Source organism: Mobula birostris, chromosome 9 (genome assembly GCF_030028105.1).
Source record: "Mobula birostris isolate sMobBir1 chromosome 9, sMobBir1.hap1, whole genome shotgun sequence".
NCBI classification, from domain to species: Eukaryota; Metazoa; Chordata; class Chondrichthyes; order Myliobatiformes; family Myliobatidae; genus Mobula; species Mobula birostris.
In genome coordinates, this window is record NC_092378.1 from 106788729 (window position 1) to 106808196 (window position 19468).

Below are 19468 nucleotides of genomic sequence, written 5' to 3' on the forward strand. Positions count from 1 at the left end.
GATGGTGAGGCGGCATCTGTGGAGTGAATCTTGTTTTTTGTTGTTTCATTTTGTCAATTTTATTTTACAAAATGTGTACTTCAGTAGTGTTTGAATTTATTATCTACCCCAAATTGCTCATAACTCAGTGGGCTCAGCTGGCCACCTTGAACTGATGCATTTTTCCTGGTGAAGGTATTCCTAGTTGTTACTAATGAGAGAGTCCTGGGATTTAATCAGCAAAGATGAAGGAGTGACAATGTATTACAAAGATATGATGCATGATTTGGAGCGCTGCTAGCAGATGTTAGTGTTCCCAAACGCCTCCTAAGTATTTCCTTCCAAGTAATAGAAGTGGTGGGTGTAGAAGGCTATGTCCAAATTGTGTTGGTTAATAAATGATATACCCTGCAGTTATTGTTCCCTTGTGGATGTTGTGATTGTTCATTTGATGGATGGAGTTAGAATCAAATGGATTGCTTTGGCCAGGATAGTTTCAAAGCTCCTGTATGCCATTGAAGTTCTACTCATTCATGCCTGGAGATTATTCCATGATTCTTGTGATTTGTCTTGTAGAAAGGCTTTGAGGATTTGGGATGTGTCTGATCGTTGCAGCATACCCTTTTTCTGCCCTGCCTTTGCAGTCATTGTATTTACATTACTGGTCCAGTCAGTGCTACCATTCTTACATTGATCTCCAGAACTCGCTGTTATTCTGCTCTTGTTCAACCCTTAGCTGTGCTTTTGGTTTTGGTTTCTGACACTGATAAGAACTACTTACCCTTATCTCTGTAATTTTGTTTACCTCATTGTAAAAAACTAAAATTTTGTAAAGCTTTCATGGCTTTACTCCTAAATTGTTATTTTAATTTTGTAAATTTTAATTAATTCAAAACTTTACCAATGTCAACCTTCAACAGCTTGCTGCTGTCCTTCCTGTCTACATTGGTTCCTGGTTTCCCAGTGTTTTGAATTTAAAATTCTCATCATTGTGTTTGAAACCCTTGGAAGTCTTTCCAAAGTCCTGGTGCTGTAATGTTCTTTGTTCCCGTGACTCTGGTACATTCACCTTTGGATACACAAAAGGTATATCCATCTCTGCATGTTCTGTTTCCAGTTATCTAGACGTCACACTTTGGATTCTTTTCCCTTCCAAACCTCCCAACTTGCTTCCTCCCCACATTCCTTAAATGCCTCCATTCATGAAGCAACAGGGCATGTCTAAATTTCATGGGTATTTCATCTCTCATGATGAAAGTTGATCAGACAGGAATACTTTGCATATATTTACTTGTAGTTGCAAACATCTGAAGGAAGAATTTTTTTTAAACTTGGAGATCACAGACTATAAATAATTTCTTTTCTAGGGCAATTGTACAATCTTTAAAATTCCATTTATTGGTAACTTTTATCTTCTACGCTTTTTGTGGATAATGCCATTGTTAATATAATATCTCCTCAACTTATATCTCTTATGCCCTGTTGATTTTCTTCTAAAGGTCACTGTTCAAGGAGGCATGCAAACCAAATGAAAACAGACAAAGGGAGGTCAGAGGAATGGAGTGAGGTAGGAATGAACCCTTAAGGAAGTAGGTTTTCATTTAAGTGTGTTACATTTGAAAGAATTATGGAATTTTATTTCATTTTATTGAGACGGAACTTCCTTGCTGTTATTCTCTTCAATACATGTTTTTGTAGCTTTAGATTTGGGTCAAATAAACCTCATTTCAAAAAAAAATCACAAGTTGTACCCAAAACAGGAGTCCTGCTTAAGAGTCTGAATAGCATTTTGCAGTAGATTGGAATTTGGACAATCTAAACTATAGCATATTTGGAAAGCATTCTTATTGAATTCCCATCTTACAAGTTAAAGTAAAAAAAAAGCTGGTATACACTTGCTATCCATCTGTCTAATTGTGTTAATCATTCCTCTAACTGGTGGCTTGAGTGGTTTACTTTTCCATTTCTTTCTGTCTCTTACAGCTGCTGTGATTACCAAAGCCGTCATGTGTAAGGGGCGCAAATGTACTTCAATCTTTTATAGTAAAAATAGAGAATGTTGATATAACTCAGCAAGTCTGGGAATGTCTGTGCAAAGGAGAAACAGAGTTAACAATTCATGTTAACGAGTTACATTAGGTCTAGAAGAACCCAGAGATTTAATCGTATATAATGAAAAACAAAAGCGGGGGAGAAAGTCTCTTTTGGGTGGAGTGCAGATATGCTTAAATGACAAACTGACATTGATGGAAAGCAAAGTGGGAAAAAATGACAGTAAGGTGAACAAAGAAGTGTTTCCGCAAAGTGAACAGCTACCTGGATTTGATTTCCCCAGTGTGGAGGGGAGTGAGAACAGCATCTGTAATATACCACCTGAAAGAAATCAAAAGAAATTGCTATTTCAACTAAAAAGAGAGAGTAAAGGCGCCGGGATTACTTTTTTGTATCTACCTGGGGAGGGGATTTGGACATGGAATGATGATAGATAAAGCTATGGATTTTTATAAGCAGAAGTGAAGATAGAAATATAGATTATGGGATGGACAATGTCATGGGCTCTGTCAACCAGAAGAGTAGATAATTGTTATATCAGGCAAAAAGAAAACGTATAAAAACGTACAAAGGTGAATTAAACCAGATCCACTGGAAATGGAGGAACCAGGGGAGTAGATTAGAGTTTTTATAGAATGCACTGTGGAAATAAGTGGGAGCAAGATACAGTTGAAGTCAGAAGTTTACATACACCTTAGCCAAATACATTTAAATTCAATTTTTCACAATTCCTGACATTTAATCCTAGAAAACATTCCCTGTCTTAGATCAGTTAAGATCACTACTTTACTTTAAGAATGTGAAATGTCAGAATAATAGTAGAGAGAATGAGTTATTTCAGCTTTTATTTCTTTCATCACTTTCCCAGTGGGTCAGAAGTTTACATACACTTTGTTAGTATTTGGTAGCATTGCCTTTAAATTGTTTAACTTGGGTCAAACGTTTTGGGTGGCCTTCCACAAGCTTCTCACAGTAAGTTGCTGGAATTTTGTTCCATTCCTCCAGACAGAACTGGTGTAACTGAGTCAGGTTGGGGGGCCTCCTTACTCGCACATGCTTTTTCAGTTCTGCCCACAAATTTTCTATTGGATTGAGGTCAGGGCTTTGTGATGGCCACTCTGATACCTTGACTTTGTTGTCCTTAAGCAATTTTGCCGCAACTTTGGAGGTATGCTTGGGGTCATTGTCCATTTGGAAGACCCATTTGCGACTGAGCTTTAACTTCCTGGCTGATGTCTTGAGATGTTGCTTCAATATATCTACATAATTTTCCTTCCTCATGATGCCATCTATTTTGTGAAGTGCACCAGTCCCTCCTGCAGCAAAGCACCCCCACAATATGATGCTGCTACCCCCATGCTTCACGGATGGGTTGGTGTTCTTCGGCTTGCAAGCCTCACCCTTTTTCCTGCAAACATAACAATGGTCATTATGGACAAACAGTTCAATTTTTGTTTCATCAGACCAGAGGACATTTCTCCAAAAAGTAAGATTTTTGTACCCACGTGCACTTGCAAACTGTAGTCTGGCTTTTTTATGGCCGTTTTGGAGCAGTGGCTTTTTCCTTGCTGAACAGCCTTTCAGGTTATGTCGATATAGGACTCATTTTACTGTGGATATAGATACTTGCCTACCTGTTTCCTCCAGCATCTTCACAAGGTCCTTTGCTGTTATTCTGGGATTGATTTGCACTTTTCGAGCCAATGTACGTTCGTCTCTAGGAGACAGAATGCGTCTCCTTCCTGAGCGGTATGACGGCTGCGTGGTCCCATGGTGTTTATACTTGCGTACTATTGTTTGTACAGATAAACATGGCACCTTCATGCGTTTGGAAATTGCTCCCAAGGATGAACCAGACTTGACATCATTTTCTAACCTCAATCCGATAGAAAATTTGTGGGCAGAACTCAATAAGCGTGTGCGAGCAAGGAGGCCTACAAATCTGACTCAGTTACACCAGTTCTGTCTGGAGGAATGGAACAAAATTCCAGCTACTTACTGTGAGAAGCTTGTGGAAGGCCACCCAAAACATTTGACCCAAGTTAAACAATTTAAAGGCAATGCTACCAAATACTAACGAAGTGTATGTAAAGTTCTGACCCACTGGGAAAGTGATGAAAGAAATAAAAGCTGAAATAAATCATTCTCTGTACTATTATTCTGACATTTCACATTCTTAAAATAAAGTAGTGATCCTAATTGACCTAAGACAGGGAATATTTTCTAGGATTAAATGTCAGGAATTGTGAAAAACTGAGTTTAAATGTAACACACGTAAAAGTTGCTGGTGAACGCAGCAGGCCAGGCAGCATTTCTAGGAAGAGGTACGGTCGACGTTTTGGGCCGAGACCCTTCATCAGGACTAACTGAAAGTAGAGCTAGTAAGAGATCTGGAAGTGGGAGGGAGAGGGGGAGATCCAAAATGATAGAAGACAGGAGGGTGAGGAATGGAGCCAAGAGCTGGACAGGTGATTGGCAAAAGGGATAAGAGAGGATCATGGGACAGAGGGCCTAGGGAGAAGGAAAAAGGGGAGGGGGGAAAAAGCCCAGAGGATGGGCAAGGGGTATAGTGAGAGGGACAGAGGGAGAAAAAGGAGAGAGAGAAAAAGAATGTGTGTATATAAATAAATAACGGATGGGGTACGAGGGGGAGGTGGGGCATTAACGGAAGTTTGAGAAGTCAATGTTCATGCCATCAGGTTGGAGGCTACCCAGACAGAATATAAGGTATTGTTCCTCCAACCTGAGTGTGGCTTCATCTTTACAGTAGAGGAGGCCGTGGATAGACATATCAGAATGGGAATGGGACATGGAATTGAAATGTGTGGCCACTGGGAGATCCTGCTTTCTTTGGCGGACAGAGCATAAATGTTCAGCGAAACGATCTCCCAGTCTGCATTGGGTCTCGCCAACATATTGAAGGCCACATTGGGAGCACCGGATGCACAGTATATCACCCCAGCCGACTCACAGGTGAAGTGTCGCCTCACCTGGAAGGACTGTCTGGGGCCCTGAATGGTAGTGAGGGAGGAAGTGTGTATGTGTAGCACTTGTTCCGCTTACAAGTATAAGTGCCAGGAGGGAGATCTGTGGGGAAGGATGGGGGCAAACAGCAAATCTGAAGTTTGTAATGCAATAAATAAGATGAAGAAAGGAAAGGTAGCAGGTCCTGATGAATTAGTAATGTAACAAATTATCGCCCTTGAAGATTATGAAATTGAAAAACTTACTGATTTAATCAATGACATTTATGAGACTGGAATAATACCAGAAGAGATGAAAAAAATCAGTATTTATCACTCTTCCTAAGAAAGCTGGAGCAATAGAATGTGAATTACATAGGACCATAAGTTTAATGAGTCGTATCACCAAGATACTTCTAAGAATTTTGATGACAAGAGCTAAAAGTAAGATACAAGCTGAAGTAGGCAAAGAACAATGTGGTTTTGTGAAAGACAAAGGTACAAGAAATGCAATATTGATGTTAAGGATACTATCATAACGAGCTATTCAAGTGCAAAAAGATTTGTTTGTTTTATTGACTACACAAAAGCATTTGATAAAGTGAAGCACAATAAGTTATTTGAAATATTACAGAAAACTCTAGATCTAGGTTTGAAAAACCTCCACCTAATCAGAAATCTGTACTGGGAACAAACTACCGCTGTAAGAATAGATGGAGGAGTGAATTAGTTTATGAAAATCAAGACAGGAATTAGACAAGGGTGTGTTTTCTCCCCTGATTTGTTTAATGTGTACAGTGAAACGATATTACAAAACATAAGAGACATCTTGGGAATCAAAGTTGGTGGTGAAAACATCAATAATTTCAGATATGCAGATGACACTGTGTTAATTGCAAGTACGGAGGAAGAACTACAAAACTTAATTGATATAATTGTTGAAGTAAGTGCAAAAATGGGTCTATCTATCAATTGGAAAAAGACAGAGTGTATGGTGATATCCAAAAAGAAGGAGAATCCTATCTGCAGGTTGAAAATAAATTGGAAAGACATAAAACAAGTACAGAACTTTTGCTGCTTAGGAAGCTGGGTGACATCAGATGGCAGGTCCGACTTGGACATCAAAAGAAGAATAGGGATGGCAAAAAACACCTTTACAAGAATGAAGAGTATACTGACCAATACTAAACTAGGCAGGGCAACCCGCATCAGAGTACTGAAATGTTACGTTTATCCAGTTATGTTATGTGGCTCGGAATGTTGGACAATATCTAGTAACATGAGGAAATGAATTGAAGCAGCAGAGATGTGGTTTTTGAGGAGGATGGAAAGAATATCATGGACGAAATGAATATCTAATGAGGATGTCATGAACAGAGGAAACACAAAAAGAGAACTAATGTATGAGATCATGAAAAGGCAACGTAACTTCATTGGACATGTGACTAGGAAAGAGGAGTTAGAATGCACGGTAATTATGGGAAAGATTGAAGGGAAGAAAGCAAGAGGAAGACAAAGACAAATGATGATGGAGACAGCAGCCAGAGAACTGGAAATGAATACCAATGAATTGATCCACTTGACCCAAAACAGGAGTGTGTGGGCCATGGCAGTCAAAGCTCAAACTGGGCATGGCACCTGATGATGATGATGATTGTTCCAACGAAGCAATAAAATCTTGAAGAACTGCAATTTGGTTTTCAACTAATTACTTTGCAACTTTTGAATTCAATAGTAAATTTAACAATTTTAAGCAATTCTGGTTCAGTAGCTCAAATTTCCTGCATTCAGTTTTTTTTTCTCCCACAAATGTGTTTGCTCTTCATTTGACTTCCACTTTCTCCAGCATATCACTGGGTCTTCCTTGGGTTCTCACCACACCACTATTTTCAAGTTGAAATCTTCTGCTGCTTATTTGAAGAATCAATGATGGAAGTACACATTTAAATAAGTAAACTGTGTTGTGGGTAAAGAAGAACTAGAGGATGTTCTGGAGTTAGATTTGTAGGAAGCATTTGATAAGCTATTTCAGGGATTATTGTGAAATAAGAATTGATGGTATAGAAAGTAACATGGGTATGGAGAGAAGACTGACTTCCAGGAAACTGAAAGTAGGCATAAGTGGGTCTTTTTCTGTTTGGCAAGATGTAACCGACAGTATACTATTGGAATTGATTGTTTATTTTATAAATGACCTGTTTGGGAACCAAATTACTAACTAAGTTTGCTCACGACACAAAGGTGTGTATGAAGAAGGATCGTGAAGAAGACCTGAAGGAATTGCAAATGGGCATATGATAGGTCTAGGTCTGCAAGTTTGAGTATAGCGTGATAACATGTGAATTTGACCATTTTGGCAGGAGTAAAACAAAGCCAAAGTGTAAAGCTAATGGAAGATTATTGCTTACTAGAGCTGGAAGCGGTGTCTCACTTTGGAGTACTGTTTGTGGGTATTGGTCTCCTTATTTAAGATAGGATCTAAATGCATTGGAAACAGTTCGGGGAAGAGTTACAAAACTGATATGTGGAATGGGCAGGTTGTCCTATAGGCAAATAGGGCAAACTAGGTTTGTATCCATTGGAATGTAGAAGAGTGAATGGGACTTAATTGAAATATTTAAGACCCTAAGGGATCTGGAGAGCATAGATGTGGATGGATGTTTCATTTGATGGGTGAATCTAGAAATGTTGACTACTTAAAAATAGGATGGCCGTTTAAATTAGAAGTGAACATTCTCTTATTAGATTGAATGTTTGAAAGTCTGGTGGAAACAGCGTCTTTGAATATTTTTATGGCTGAGGTGGATATTCTTGATAAACGAGGGGAAGATTAGTGGTTTATACAGGATTGTGGTATTGAGGTTACAATCCAATCAGCCATGTTTTTAATGAAAGGTGAAGCAAGCTCAAGGGTGTAAGTGGTCTATTCCTAAGTTACACATTTGTTTGTACATAGCTTGTATTAACTCTGTTCCTTTCTCCACAGATGTTGCCTGACTGGTTAAGCATTTCTAGCATTTTTTACTCATGAATAAAAATGTAGAAGAACTTTTGCAATTTTTTTAAAAGACCAGAAAATATCTATTGTCAACCTGTTTCTCAATTAAGTTATATTTATCATTTAGGTACTTGCTGCAAATAGAGCTGACCAAAATGTTTCAATGAACTTTGATGAAAAACATGATAGATATCTGATACTACTTCAGTACAGGAACAGGTAATGTAGATGCTTTTTATCCTGACATTTTTTTCCTTGATGTCATTTGCAACATAAAATCAATTTAGGCTAGGCTTTTAAAAAACTCGAACCATACTGTTGTAGTAAAGTTGGATATATGTCTGCTTACTATAGATATTAGTGTTGCTATTTGATTACATCTGCAGCTTTTTCTGGAACCTTTTCTGAAATAATCTCTTTCTGATGACATTTGGCTATGTTGACTGGAATTGTGGCACTTTTGGATTTACGTCAAATACAGATAGAGGTGGACAGTGGGGGTTCTTTCCTCATAAATTTACTAGTATGAGACAGCCCACCATTAATATTAAGTACAGCATTCAGACAGTCTATGTGATTTACAGAAATACATCCAAATTCTATATGTATGACCAAATTATTAATTGTTCCAGAATCACTATATCTTAATAATATGTTGCCCTTTTCCAAAATAAATATGTAGATGCTTGAAAAAATAAGTGTGACAGCAGATATTGGATAATCAAACATAGAAGATATTGACGATCATATCCGAGGGACAGAAAATAGAGATAATCCTTTTCCAATTTGCACAGATCTGTTGGAATGCCTTTTTATTTTGCAGCCTTTGAGCCTATACATATTGTCCTGAAATTCCAGGATTTCTGGAATTACATTAAAACAAGGATCATTCAACCCACTGTTGGTGTCTGCCCTCTGTATGGGTGCCCCATTTTTTAGTGGATCTTACCTCCACAGCTTCCAGACTTCTGGTCTCCTAACTCTGCATAACTCACCCCTACTTCTTGCTAAATATCTAAAAACAGTACTGTCTGGGCAGACCCATTGTTTCAGTCAGATTTTACATACAGAACTTCTTTCTCCCTTGACTCTATTCTTCTTTCTCCTCTAACCTAACCCTATCCTGCTTCTATTCATAACATCTCTGATGCCCTCAGCACTTTGACAGATGGCTACTTGTATAAGCCTAAACTAAGCTTATCAATGTTTGGGATACCTGGAACAGTCTTTGTTTCAGTCCTACTCATACAGTTCAACTCTTTTTTTTCTGGTACGTTGATGCTGCTTCCTGCATGGGTGCCTCTGGGATGATTTTGCTTTTCTTGGCATCCCCTCTACTAGTAAGGGTGCTTGCCTTTGTGTTCCTGCAGTTCTGCTCTTGCCCTTTTGCCATCTGGACAGAACAAGGATAGAGAGATACCCTGGCCCTTGCCTTCATCCCCTAGCTCCACATTCAACAGGTCATCCTTTGCGATTTCTGTTCGCTTCAACAAGATTTCATCACCAGATACATCCTCCGCTCCCTGGCATTATTTGAAAGGGACCATTACATTGACAGTGTCCTGGTCTGTCCTTCCATCTCAATCAATCTATGCTTTGTGGCACTTTCCCATGTAACCTCAGGAGCTACTGTGACTGTTCTTTTACCATACTCAAGGACCATATCAATTCTTCCAAGTGAAGTGAAGCAAAGATTCACTTGCACATCTTCCAATCTAGAGTACAATTTTTGATATTCATTATCTGGTCTTCTCTGCACCGGAGAAACCGCTTTACAGAGCACCTACATTTATTCTACAGGAACAGTTCGGGCCTCCCTGTTGCATGTCTAGATCTATATCCCAATTCTCTCAACTTTTACATGCTGATCATGTTAGACCAATAGCCCCGTATTTCACATCTTTCTATTCCCCGTTTGTATTATGCTATAACTGCTTCCATTTACCCATCCTCTTTGCAATTTGTGCAATACACACAAAATGCTGGAGGAACTCAAGCCTTGCCTTGCTATTCCCTTATTCATCCCATCCCTCTCTGCAGCGTAACACAGAAAATGCTGGAGGAACTCAGCAGGTCAGGCAGCATTTATGGAAAAGAATACACCATTGATGTTTCGGGCCGAGACCCTTCATCAGGAATCTACAACTCCCTGCAACTTGCTTTCTCTTTCTAGTACTCACAAAGGATCTTTGATTTGTAATGTCAAAACTCTATTTTTCTTTTAACAGACACTGTCTGACCAGCTGAGTGTTTCTAGCAACTTCCATTTTTTTGTTCCAGATTTAAAGCATGTGCAATCTTTTTATTTTCATGGTATTTTGTATTTAGGATATTGAAAAAGCTGAAGGCAAAAAGTCCTAAACAAATCCAACTGGAGCGTTTGGAACAAGGGTTTTCCATCTATGTAAATGGTGCCAACTCTGAACTAAAACAGCAACCAAGATATGAAGCAGCTTCAAGATCAGTATGGACAGCTGGTGAGTAATTGCTTTCACTGAAAAGCAACTTAGGAACTTATCTGTTGGTGTTAGCCATTCACAGTTTCATGTCTTTTCTCGTATTCATTGGCAGTGGCTTATTTCTGACTGATCTCTGTATGTGGGTCCTTCCCAGTTTATGGCGGGGTGCCGTTCCTGATAGCTGGTGGTAACCTGAGCAGTCACAGTTTGGATATGTGGTCTCTAATTGAGTTTGCATACAATAAAAGATGTCTGCCAAAGTGGTTTACTCCAGAGGAACAGACAGGCTAGAGAGAATTCCTAAACCACATTTTTCCATTTCTTAATAATAAAGCTGATATTAACAAGTGTCTTGTGTCTATCTTGGGCTAATATTCTTTTAAAAGATTTTACTGCAGATGACATATGGATATTCATGGTTTTAAGAAAGACAGTACTGCTGGCCCGGATAGCATATCCTGAGATTGAATTTGCAACATGGATAGCAACATGTTAACTAGAATACAGCAAATTTCTAGATTTTGTCAAGAATAGTTGCCTGCAGCTTTGCAGCAAAGAAATGCTTGTTCATATATTTGGGCTATATGTGAGTCAGGTGATTGAAAGCAGGGCAGGGCCTCTAAGTGTCTTTAGACATCATCCCTTTAGTATCTATGGTTGTCAAGAGTCTTTTCTGAAATTTACAATTACCAATTGACCTATACTTAATTGTGGTTTGTGGAAGGGAGTTCCAAATTTGTTTTTGGAAACGTTTCCTAGCTTCTTTAAGGCAAATTTTTAGAGTATATTCCCTCCCCAGCCATCAGAAATAGCAAGATCCTTTTGAAACCTTGAGTAATTCTTTCCTTAATTCCTCAGAATAGAATCCTGTTTTTATGATCTTGTAATCTATGATGCACTGACTCTAAAGCCAGTATATTCTTCTTTCTATTTAGTGCCAGCTCTTGCATACAAGAGCTTTGTGTAGCTGCTGGATAAGATCTTTCTCCTCATACTTCTGTTTACCTACAAGAGCCAGCAATCCATTAATCTGACTGTTTTCTGTACATATCCTTTATGTTTCGGATCAGTCTACATGGACTCTCAAGTCTCTTTAGATTTCCACTCTTTTTTTGCTTTCACCATTTAGTAAGAGCTGTATTTTATTAACTTTAGGTACAAAGTGGCCATCAAACTTCACAGCTCCTCCCTTGGAGGGTCAGACACCCTGAGCCAATAGACTGGTCCTGGACTTATTTCCATCTGGCATAATTTACATATTATTTAATTATTTATGGCTTTATTTTGCTATATTTATACTCTATTCTTGGTTGGTGCAACTGTAACGAAACCCAATTTCCCTCAGGATCAATAAAGTATGTCTATCTATCTATCTAGCTATTCCATCTCCAGTGAAACTTATTTCCCATATTTTCTGTTTGATGACTATACTGTAATGAAAGGCTTATACACTGGTATCATACTTAGCATTCATTAAGTGTTTCCATCAGTGAGAGAACTGAATCAGTGCAAGAAAATGTTATTACAGCTTTTGTTGTTGCTCTGTTGGGTGTGCTCGCAGTCTTTCCGGCTGCAATGTTCTGTTGTGCCTAGAACCTGGTTGAGAGCTCAGTTGGAGTTGGTGATCCTGCTGGAATGAAAAGGTTAAAGTGATCTCATAATCACAGGATTCAGTGTGGAGTGAAACACAGAGGTGACATGAAATGGCTGTTTGTGAGGGGCTGCCTCGTGCTCAGATGTAGGGCTCTGGAGTACACTCTGGTTGGCATGTTGAGTGCAGCCATTGCTGGGGACTTGCAGCACCTGCTCCTTTTGGTGACAGGCTGCCTGAATCTTATGATCTCCTTCATTACCTCTTGTTAATTAGTTCCTTACCATCACATGTACCAAAACACAGTGAGAAAGCATTTATTTGCATGACATCTAGAATGGTCAACAAGGAAGTACAGAAAGGAAAAGCAGAATACAGACTATAGTGTTACATTGCCGGTGAAAGTGCACTGTGAATAAACAAGTAAGGTGCCTGGGCCATGATGAGGTAGGTAGATTGAGAGATGGAGTTCATCTTTACCATTTAAGAGAGAATAACAGAGTCCATAGGGGTCCTTAATAATGTTTAGATAGAGTCAGTGGAGGGAATGCTGGTTTTCATGATAGACCAGTGTGCATTCACGCCTCTCTGCAATTCTTTGCAGTGTTGAGCATATCAATTGACATACTAATCGGCAATGTGCCTGAGTAGAATACTTTCAGTGGTGCTTATGTAGAAATTGGTAAGAGTCATTGGGGACATGCTGCATTTCCTGAGTTTTCTGAGAAAGTAGAGGCTTTCTTTCTTTTCCACAGCGTCCATGTTTCTGAACCAGGATGAATTGTTGGTGACAGTTACACCTGCAAATTTAATGAAGTCGCTTGTTCTGTCATTCTTTACGTGATTGCATATAAACCCAGTCCAAAAACTTGCAGTACTATGGTCAATAGCCAGTGATAATCATCAGGCTTTTCAGCATGAAGAAATATTGGGTTGGGAGAACTGTACAGCCTAACAGAAAGAAGGAAAGTACGTTTTCCATCACATTCAGCAGCTGTTGAGGAGAGAGACTGCAGAATACAGGTCATCTTTCAGTACTTGAACCTGTTATTGCTGGTCCTCTGAAATGGCCCACAATCATTACTTCAGCCTTGTATTTCAATGCCTCACAGGCAGCCTCTGGATATTGTCTCATTAGTTCACACCATGCTGGTTGTATTGTAGTGAAATCACTTCAACTGTTGCATTGTTCAGGAGTGCACAATTCTTGGCACAGCAATGTATAGCTCAAGCAGGGGTCTATTCTAAAGAGCAGACGTGTGTATCTCTGGGTGTGTGGTTTCCAGGACCAGGAGTGATAAAATAAATCAGTGCTCTATCATATGGCTTTAAGTGAGATTCTGTTGTGTTTGTATTATTTACAGTGCTACCAATCTTTGCAGCATTGCCAAATATGCATCATATACTTCTAATGTAAATAATTATTTTCCCAGCATTTTTTCTTGGCAAGGTGCCATTGGTTATATTCAATATCAGTACCTCCAAATTGTACCTAGTGTTTGCTTCATGCTGTACAGAATATTTTCTTCAAAGATAAATAATTTATTTTTGAAGGGTCTTTATAATGACTTCTGAAACTATTTAATAAATAACTTAAGTTCTATATACTACTTTTAGTAGCATAACCAAAAAGTCCAACCAGAAAGTTGGACCTGTCCTTCTGGTGGCTTGTATTGATCAACTGATAAAAAAACAAGGCTATTATGGTAAGAGATGTGAGGCTAACTGTTAATAATTTCTTGCTTTCCCTACCTCCTAATGTAAAGAAACAATTCTCATGTTAAGAGAATTTCCAAAGCTTATAAATAAAGTTAGAAAATTTCTTCTGAACCTTTCTGGTGAAAGGGCCTCAGACTGGAGTTTAACTCTACACTCTCCACATATGCTACCTGAATTGGTGTTTTCCCTTTTACTTTTGCTTTCCATCATTAGCAATATATCATGCTTTTAAGCGATTATCTTCCACCTGTATGTTCTCATCTTTCCGCTTTTAAAAACCTATAATGAAAGATTTGTGGTCTAAGTATTTGTTATACTGCATTGCCATTATTTTCTTCATCACTATTGATTTGCTTCCTTTCATTGTTGCTGGTCTCTTTCCTTGAATCAATAGTTTCCTTGAAATACCCCTTATAATATTGTTATCCTCTCACTAAATATTAACACAGAGTAAACCTTCAGTGCCTTTACCACACTTACATTCATTTATAACATTGCCATGTGGTTCACATTGTTCTTGACTGTTCACATTTTTTCTCAATAAGATCGCAAAAATTTTGCTCTCTTGGTATTCCTCACAATCTTTTCCGAATCAGATTTATTATCACTGATATATGTCATCAATCTTGTGCATTGGAGCCTCCATACCAGATAATGATGCAACCAGTCAGAATGTAGGGTCCACAATCCCTTATCTGAAATCCTTGGGGCCAGTTGCATTTCAGAAGTCAGAATTTTTTGGATTTCAGACTCTTCTCTCCCACCCCCCCCCCACCCAATACCAAAAAATGCGTATACTCAAGTCCCTTATTTAACCTGTCTCAGTGCGGTGGTGTTTAGGACCCTGTAGCACACCAAACCTACGCGCATCCTCCTGTATACTTTAAATCATCTCTAGATTACTTATAATACCTAATACAATGTAAATGCTATGTAAATAGTTGTTATACTGTATTGTTTAGGGAATAATGACAGAAAATTTTGTTTCCAACAAAAACATTCAATAAAACATAAAAATATACAGCTTCAAACGGACCGAATCAAACACATGGTAAATGGTTTATTGGAATAAATGTATAACGTCACTGTCACTATAAAACTTCAGTAACTTGTCTTTCTGTTTATTTAAATCATATACAGTGGTAGTTCTGACAATATTTTCTTCAATAAGATGCCACACAGACGCACCACGATCAAGCTTCTGCAATAACTCCACTTTCTGCGTTATTGATAATGATAGATGTTTCCTTCTCTTTTTCTCATTGTTACCCTTAGGGGTATCTGCAGTTCTTTTTAGCATTTTCACAGTGAAATTAAACACAAAGTCAACAGTGAACACAAAATATCAGCGAACAGCAAATGCATGAGTAACCAGTACGAGCGCTGAGCCACACCTGGTGTCTGGCAGCCTCTGCTAGTGCTGCCATGTCACACCTGAGTGACGTCAGCTGTTGACGAAAAAACTTCGGTTTTCGGAGCTTTTTGGATTTCAGAATTTCGGATAAAGGAATGTGCACCTGTATTGCTGTTGGCTTGCATTTGTCATGATTGCATCGATATAGTGGGCTCTGAGATGTTGACGCGCATGAACTTGAAGCTGCTTACCCTTTCCACCACTGACCCCTCAATAAGGACTGGGGTGTGTCCTCCTGATGACATCCCTACCCTGAAGTCGAACAATCTGTTTCCTGGGCTTGCTGATGTCGAGTGCGAGGTTATTGTTGCAACACCACTCAACCAGCTGATCTCTCACTCTTGTACACGTCCTCTTCACTATCTGTGATTCTGCTGATAACAGTGGTATGTGTCTTCAACGAATTTTTAGATTGTGTTTGAGCTGTGCCTAGTCACATAGTTATGAGGAGAGTAGAGCAATAGGCTAAACATATTTCCTTGATGTGCACCTATGTTGATTGCTAGCGAGGACGAGGTGTTGTTGTTGATTTGCACTGACTGTGTCACCAGGCGAAGAATTTAAGGATCCAGTTGTAGAAGGAGGTAGAGTTACCCAGGTTTTCAGGTTTATTGATCAGTACTGAGGGACGATGGTGTTTAATGTTGAGCTGTAATCAATAAACAGCAGCCTCATGTGTGCTTTGCTGTTGTCTAGGTGCTGCAGAGTTGAATGGAGAGTCAGTGAGTTGTATCCACTGTAGACCTTTTGTATAGTAGGCAAATTGCAGCAGGTCTAGGTGTTTGTTCAGGCAAGAGTTAATTCCAGCCAAAACCAATATCTCAAAGCACTTTATCACAGTAGATGGTGATAGTCATTGATGCAGCTCACATTTCTTTTCTTTGGCACTGGTATAACTGATGTCCTTTTGAAGCCGGTGCAGCAGTGAAAGGTTGAAGATATCCTCGACCTCTGCAGCCAGTTGGACGACCCAGGTTTTTTCTGTACCTTCCCAAGTACACCAGCAATTTTTTTTTACTTCCTTTAAGCATCACTTTAATTCCTGAAATATAAGAGGTACTGCAGATACTGGAAACCCAGAGCAATACGCACAGTGTGCCGGTGGTGCTCAGCAGGTCAAACAGCATTTATGGATGGGAATAAACAGCTGACTTTTCAAGCCAAGACCCTTCAAAAGGACTTTTAAATCTTTCCGTTCTGTCATTTTTTTTTTGGCTTTTCTTTGTACCTAGTACAGTAACTAGATACAAAGTTATTCATGTCTTTTTTAAAATCTTGTTCCTTGCTACTTTACTGGTCCCTAGCAGTTATCTTGTCAGGGGAATACAGTTAAGTTTTTCAGGGTAGAACAAATTTATTTTGTTGAGGCTTTAACCTGAAGGCAAATACAAAACTCTTTTGTCTTCAGGGAAAATTGCCTTCATGGCCTTAGTACTAGGTGATAAGCTAAGAGCTTGTTGAGTAGTCACAGCTGTAGAACAGGATACACAATACACACACCAAAGTTACACTGGTAGCAAAATTCTAATGAACTAACAATTCGATGTTAATGACTGGAGGAAAAATATTGATCAAATTTTGGTGATAAAATTCCTTCTTTTCAATCTGGGGGGGTAGGTGGGACCTCAAGTTAAGATGCCATCTGAAAGAAAGCAGAGTATAGATAAGGTGGACCAAAAGTGGGCCATTCAGTCTGTCTTCACTGTATCCATGTATTAGGAATTACCCGTCTCCCCTTAGCCTATGAACGTAAACTGTTGCCTTAGCAGTAGATACAGATATGAACAAGGAATCTACTGTAGTTTTGGGAAGACGAAGATGAATGTGCAAGAATTGATTGATGAGAATTCTTAAGAGTAGGTGCAGATTATGTAGTCTGTCCATCCACAAATTCTATTCTTCGTTGTTTATGCAATTTTTGGCTGTGGGTGTCCCCAGTTAGTCCAGAATTTGTTTAACTCAGGTGGTTGTCATGAAATTAATGGAGAGTCACCTTCTTCAATCACTGTAGTTCATTCTGAGATAATTTTTGTTAGGGAGTTGGCAAGATTCAAATGCAGCTATAGAGAATGAAGCAGGATATATTCCTAATTTATTTGATATCTGATTTGAAGGAGAACCTGCAAGTGGTGCTGTTCCTATAGAAAAACCTTGCTGGGAACTGCAGGATGTCTTGTAGTTGGTGCACAGTGCAGCCAAATCTGGTAATAAATAAAATGAAGTGTTGAATTTTATTGATTGATTGAGATATAACGCGTGGTTGACCCTTCGAGCCATGGTGCCTAGCAATACCCCGATACTAATCCTAGCCTAATCACGGGACAATTTACAATGACCAATTAACCTACCAACCAGTATGTGTTTGGACTGTGGGAGGAAACAGGAGCACCTGGAGGAAACCCACACAGTCACGGGGAGAATGTCCAAACTCCTGAAGGCAGCAGCGGAAATTGAACCTGGTCACCTATACTGTAAGGTGTTGTGCTAACCACTATGCTACCATATTGTTCACAACAAATAAACTTCGTTGAGAATGCAAGAGCTGTTTTGTTCTGCTTGCTGTTGATCTGCTGGAGCAATCATCCATGCAAATGAAGAGTATTTTTCACATGGATTTGACTTGGAGGAAAGACCTTAGGATATGAAGAAGAGAATTCACCTTAGGATACCCTGTCTCTGATGAACTCTTATAGCCATAGTATTTATGTTGCTGGTTTAGTTGAATGTCTGGAATTTTAGTCTTGATTATTGAATACCAAGGATATCAGGGTTGTAACTGTATGGGAAAGTTTGGTGAAATGCATGCATTGTTCTGAATCACATTTCTTGAGTTGGACGGTTGGAATGTTGTCTGGTTCCATAATCTCTGCCATAATGAGTACTTCGCAGCATATCATGTGCTGTGAATCAAACTGGGAGACAGTGGCTCAGTGATGGTGGGGATCTCGTGTGGAAGTGGAGGTGAATCATTTACTTGGGATTTCTGCTTGATCATGAGTCTGAATGCTGCAGCCTGGTGTTTAATACACATGCTAAGCCTCACCATTGTTTACACTAAGGATGTTTTGGAGCATCTTCCTCCTGTTAATTGCTTTAATCATTTGCCACCATGCATGAGTGCAAAGCTTTGATTTATTCTGGGGTCACTTAGCTCTGACTATTGCATGCTCTTTTTGCTTGTAATGTGCATGTTGATCCTGTTTTGTAGATTCACTAGGTTGGCATCTCATTTTTTGGGTCCACCTGGTGTTGCTCCTGACAGGCCCTTTTGCACTCCTTTCCTGTAACAAGAGAGAGAAACATTCATATGAGGCCATATGGTTCCGAGCTCTTCACAGTACCTTGTTGTGAGCTGCACTGAGTTTATCCCATTTTGTGTGATTGTTGTGTTGCTCTGTGTCATTGTGAACCTCCTCGGTGTGAAGACAAGTTGTTATCTACTGTCCTTGTTTCCTTATTTCGTCCTACAGAATTTTACATTTACCATATGAATGAAAATATCAATTCCATTCATGTTTAGATGCTTTTTTTTGATGTATTTTTGAATTTCTTTGAAAACCTTTGAGTTTTTGGATGGTGGGGGTGGGAAGGGACCTTGTATGTTAACAATTTCTTTCAAGCAGTTAAAAAGTCGCCATCTGCATTTTTCTGGTATGCTGTTAAGGTGCTAATTTTAACTTTATGATATGAAGCAATTCTTTATGTTCACCTTTAGTTTCTATGTTAAAAATTTTCAATGCAAAATTAATTTCAGATTCTGCTTCAAGATCGACTTCCAATGCCGAAGAGCTGCAAGAGAGAGAAACGCTGAAACGTCGAACCCAAACGGCGCCAGACAAAGTTCAGCGAAAAGGTTGGGTACAGGTAAAGTAAATTGTAATAAACCATTATGAAATATCTGAGAAATCTTTATACAATCACAGACAGTCTGTCACAAACCCATTACAAATGTTCCAGCTTAACAAAACTGGTACAGGTCGACTTTCACTAATCCGACTACCTGTAATCCGGTTCCTTCGATAATCCGCACTGATTTCAAATTTTCCGCACGGCTGTAATTTCAAGTTTCCCGGGCCACTGTACCAATCTGCTGCGCATTGTTTTGGTTGCGCTAGATCTGTTCACGTGTTGACACGCCCTTGTAAGCATAGACAGGCGATTCCTGCTTGTTTTCCCACATTTATTAATATCATTTGCATGAGGCGTGGCCGCCTGGCACCCATCTGTCTCACCCGCCAGCGGCGGGGAAGCTGGCGCATGCTGGGTCAGTCCGCCTTCTTGCCCACTTGCTGG

At 39.2% G+C, this 19468-nt stretch overlaps 1 protein-coding gene across 7 annotated transcripts in view; it reads left to right on the plus strand.

Annotated features, from left to right (window-relative positions):
• Positions 1-19468, plus strand: part of katnip (katanin interacting protein) — a 144590-nt gene that overhangs the window by 9111 nt on the left and 116011 nt on the right. For 5 of the 7 annotated variants that reach the window (XM_072268544.1, XM_072268543.1, XM_072268542.1 and 2 more), the window contains 4 exons: positions 1479-1546; positions 8120-8211; positions 10321-10469; positions 18930-19039. In XM_072268544.1, coding sequence (XP_072124645.1) covers positions 1508-1546; positions 8120-8211; positions 10321-10469; positions 18930-19039 — 390 coding nt within the window. In that variant the 5' untranslated portion in view covers positions 1479-1507. Of the gene's footprint in view, positions 1-1478; positions 1569-1962; positions 2005-8119; positions 8212-10320; positions 10470-18929; positions 19040-19468 lie in introns of those variants that run through there. The other 2 variants (XM_072268548.1, XM_072268549.1) reach the window with 2 other exon arrangements.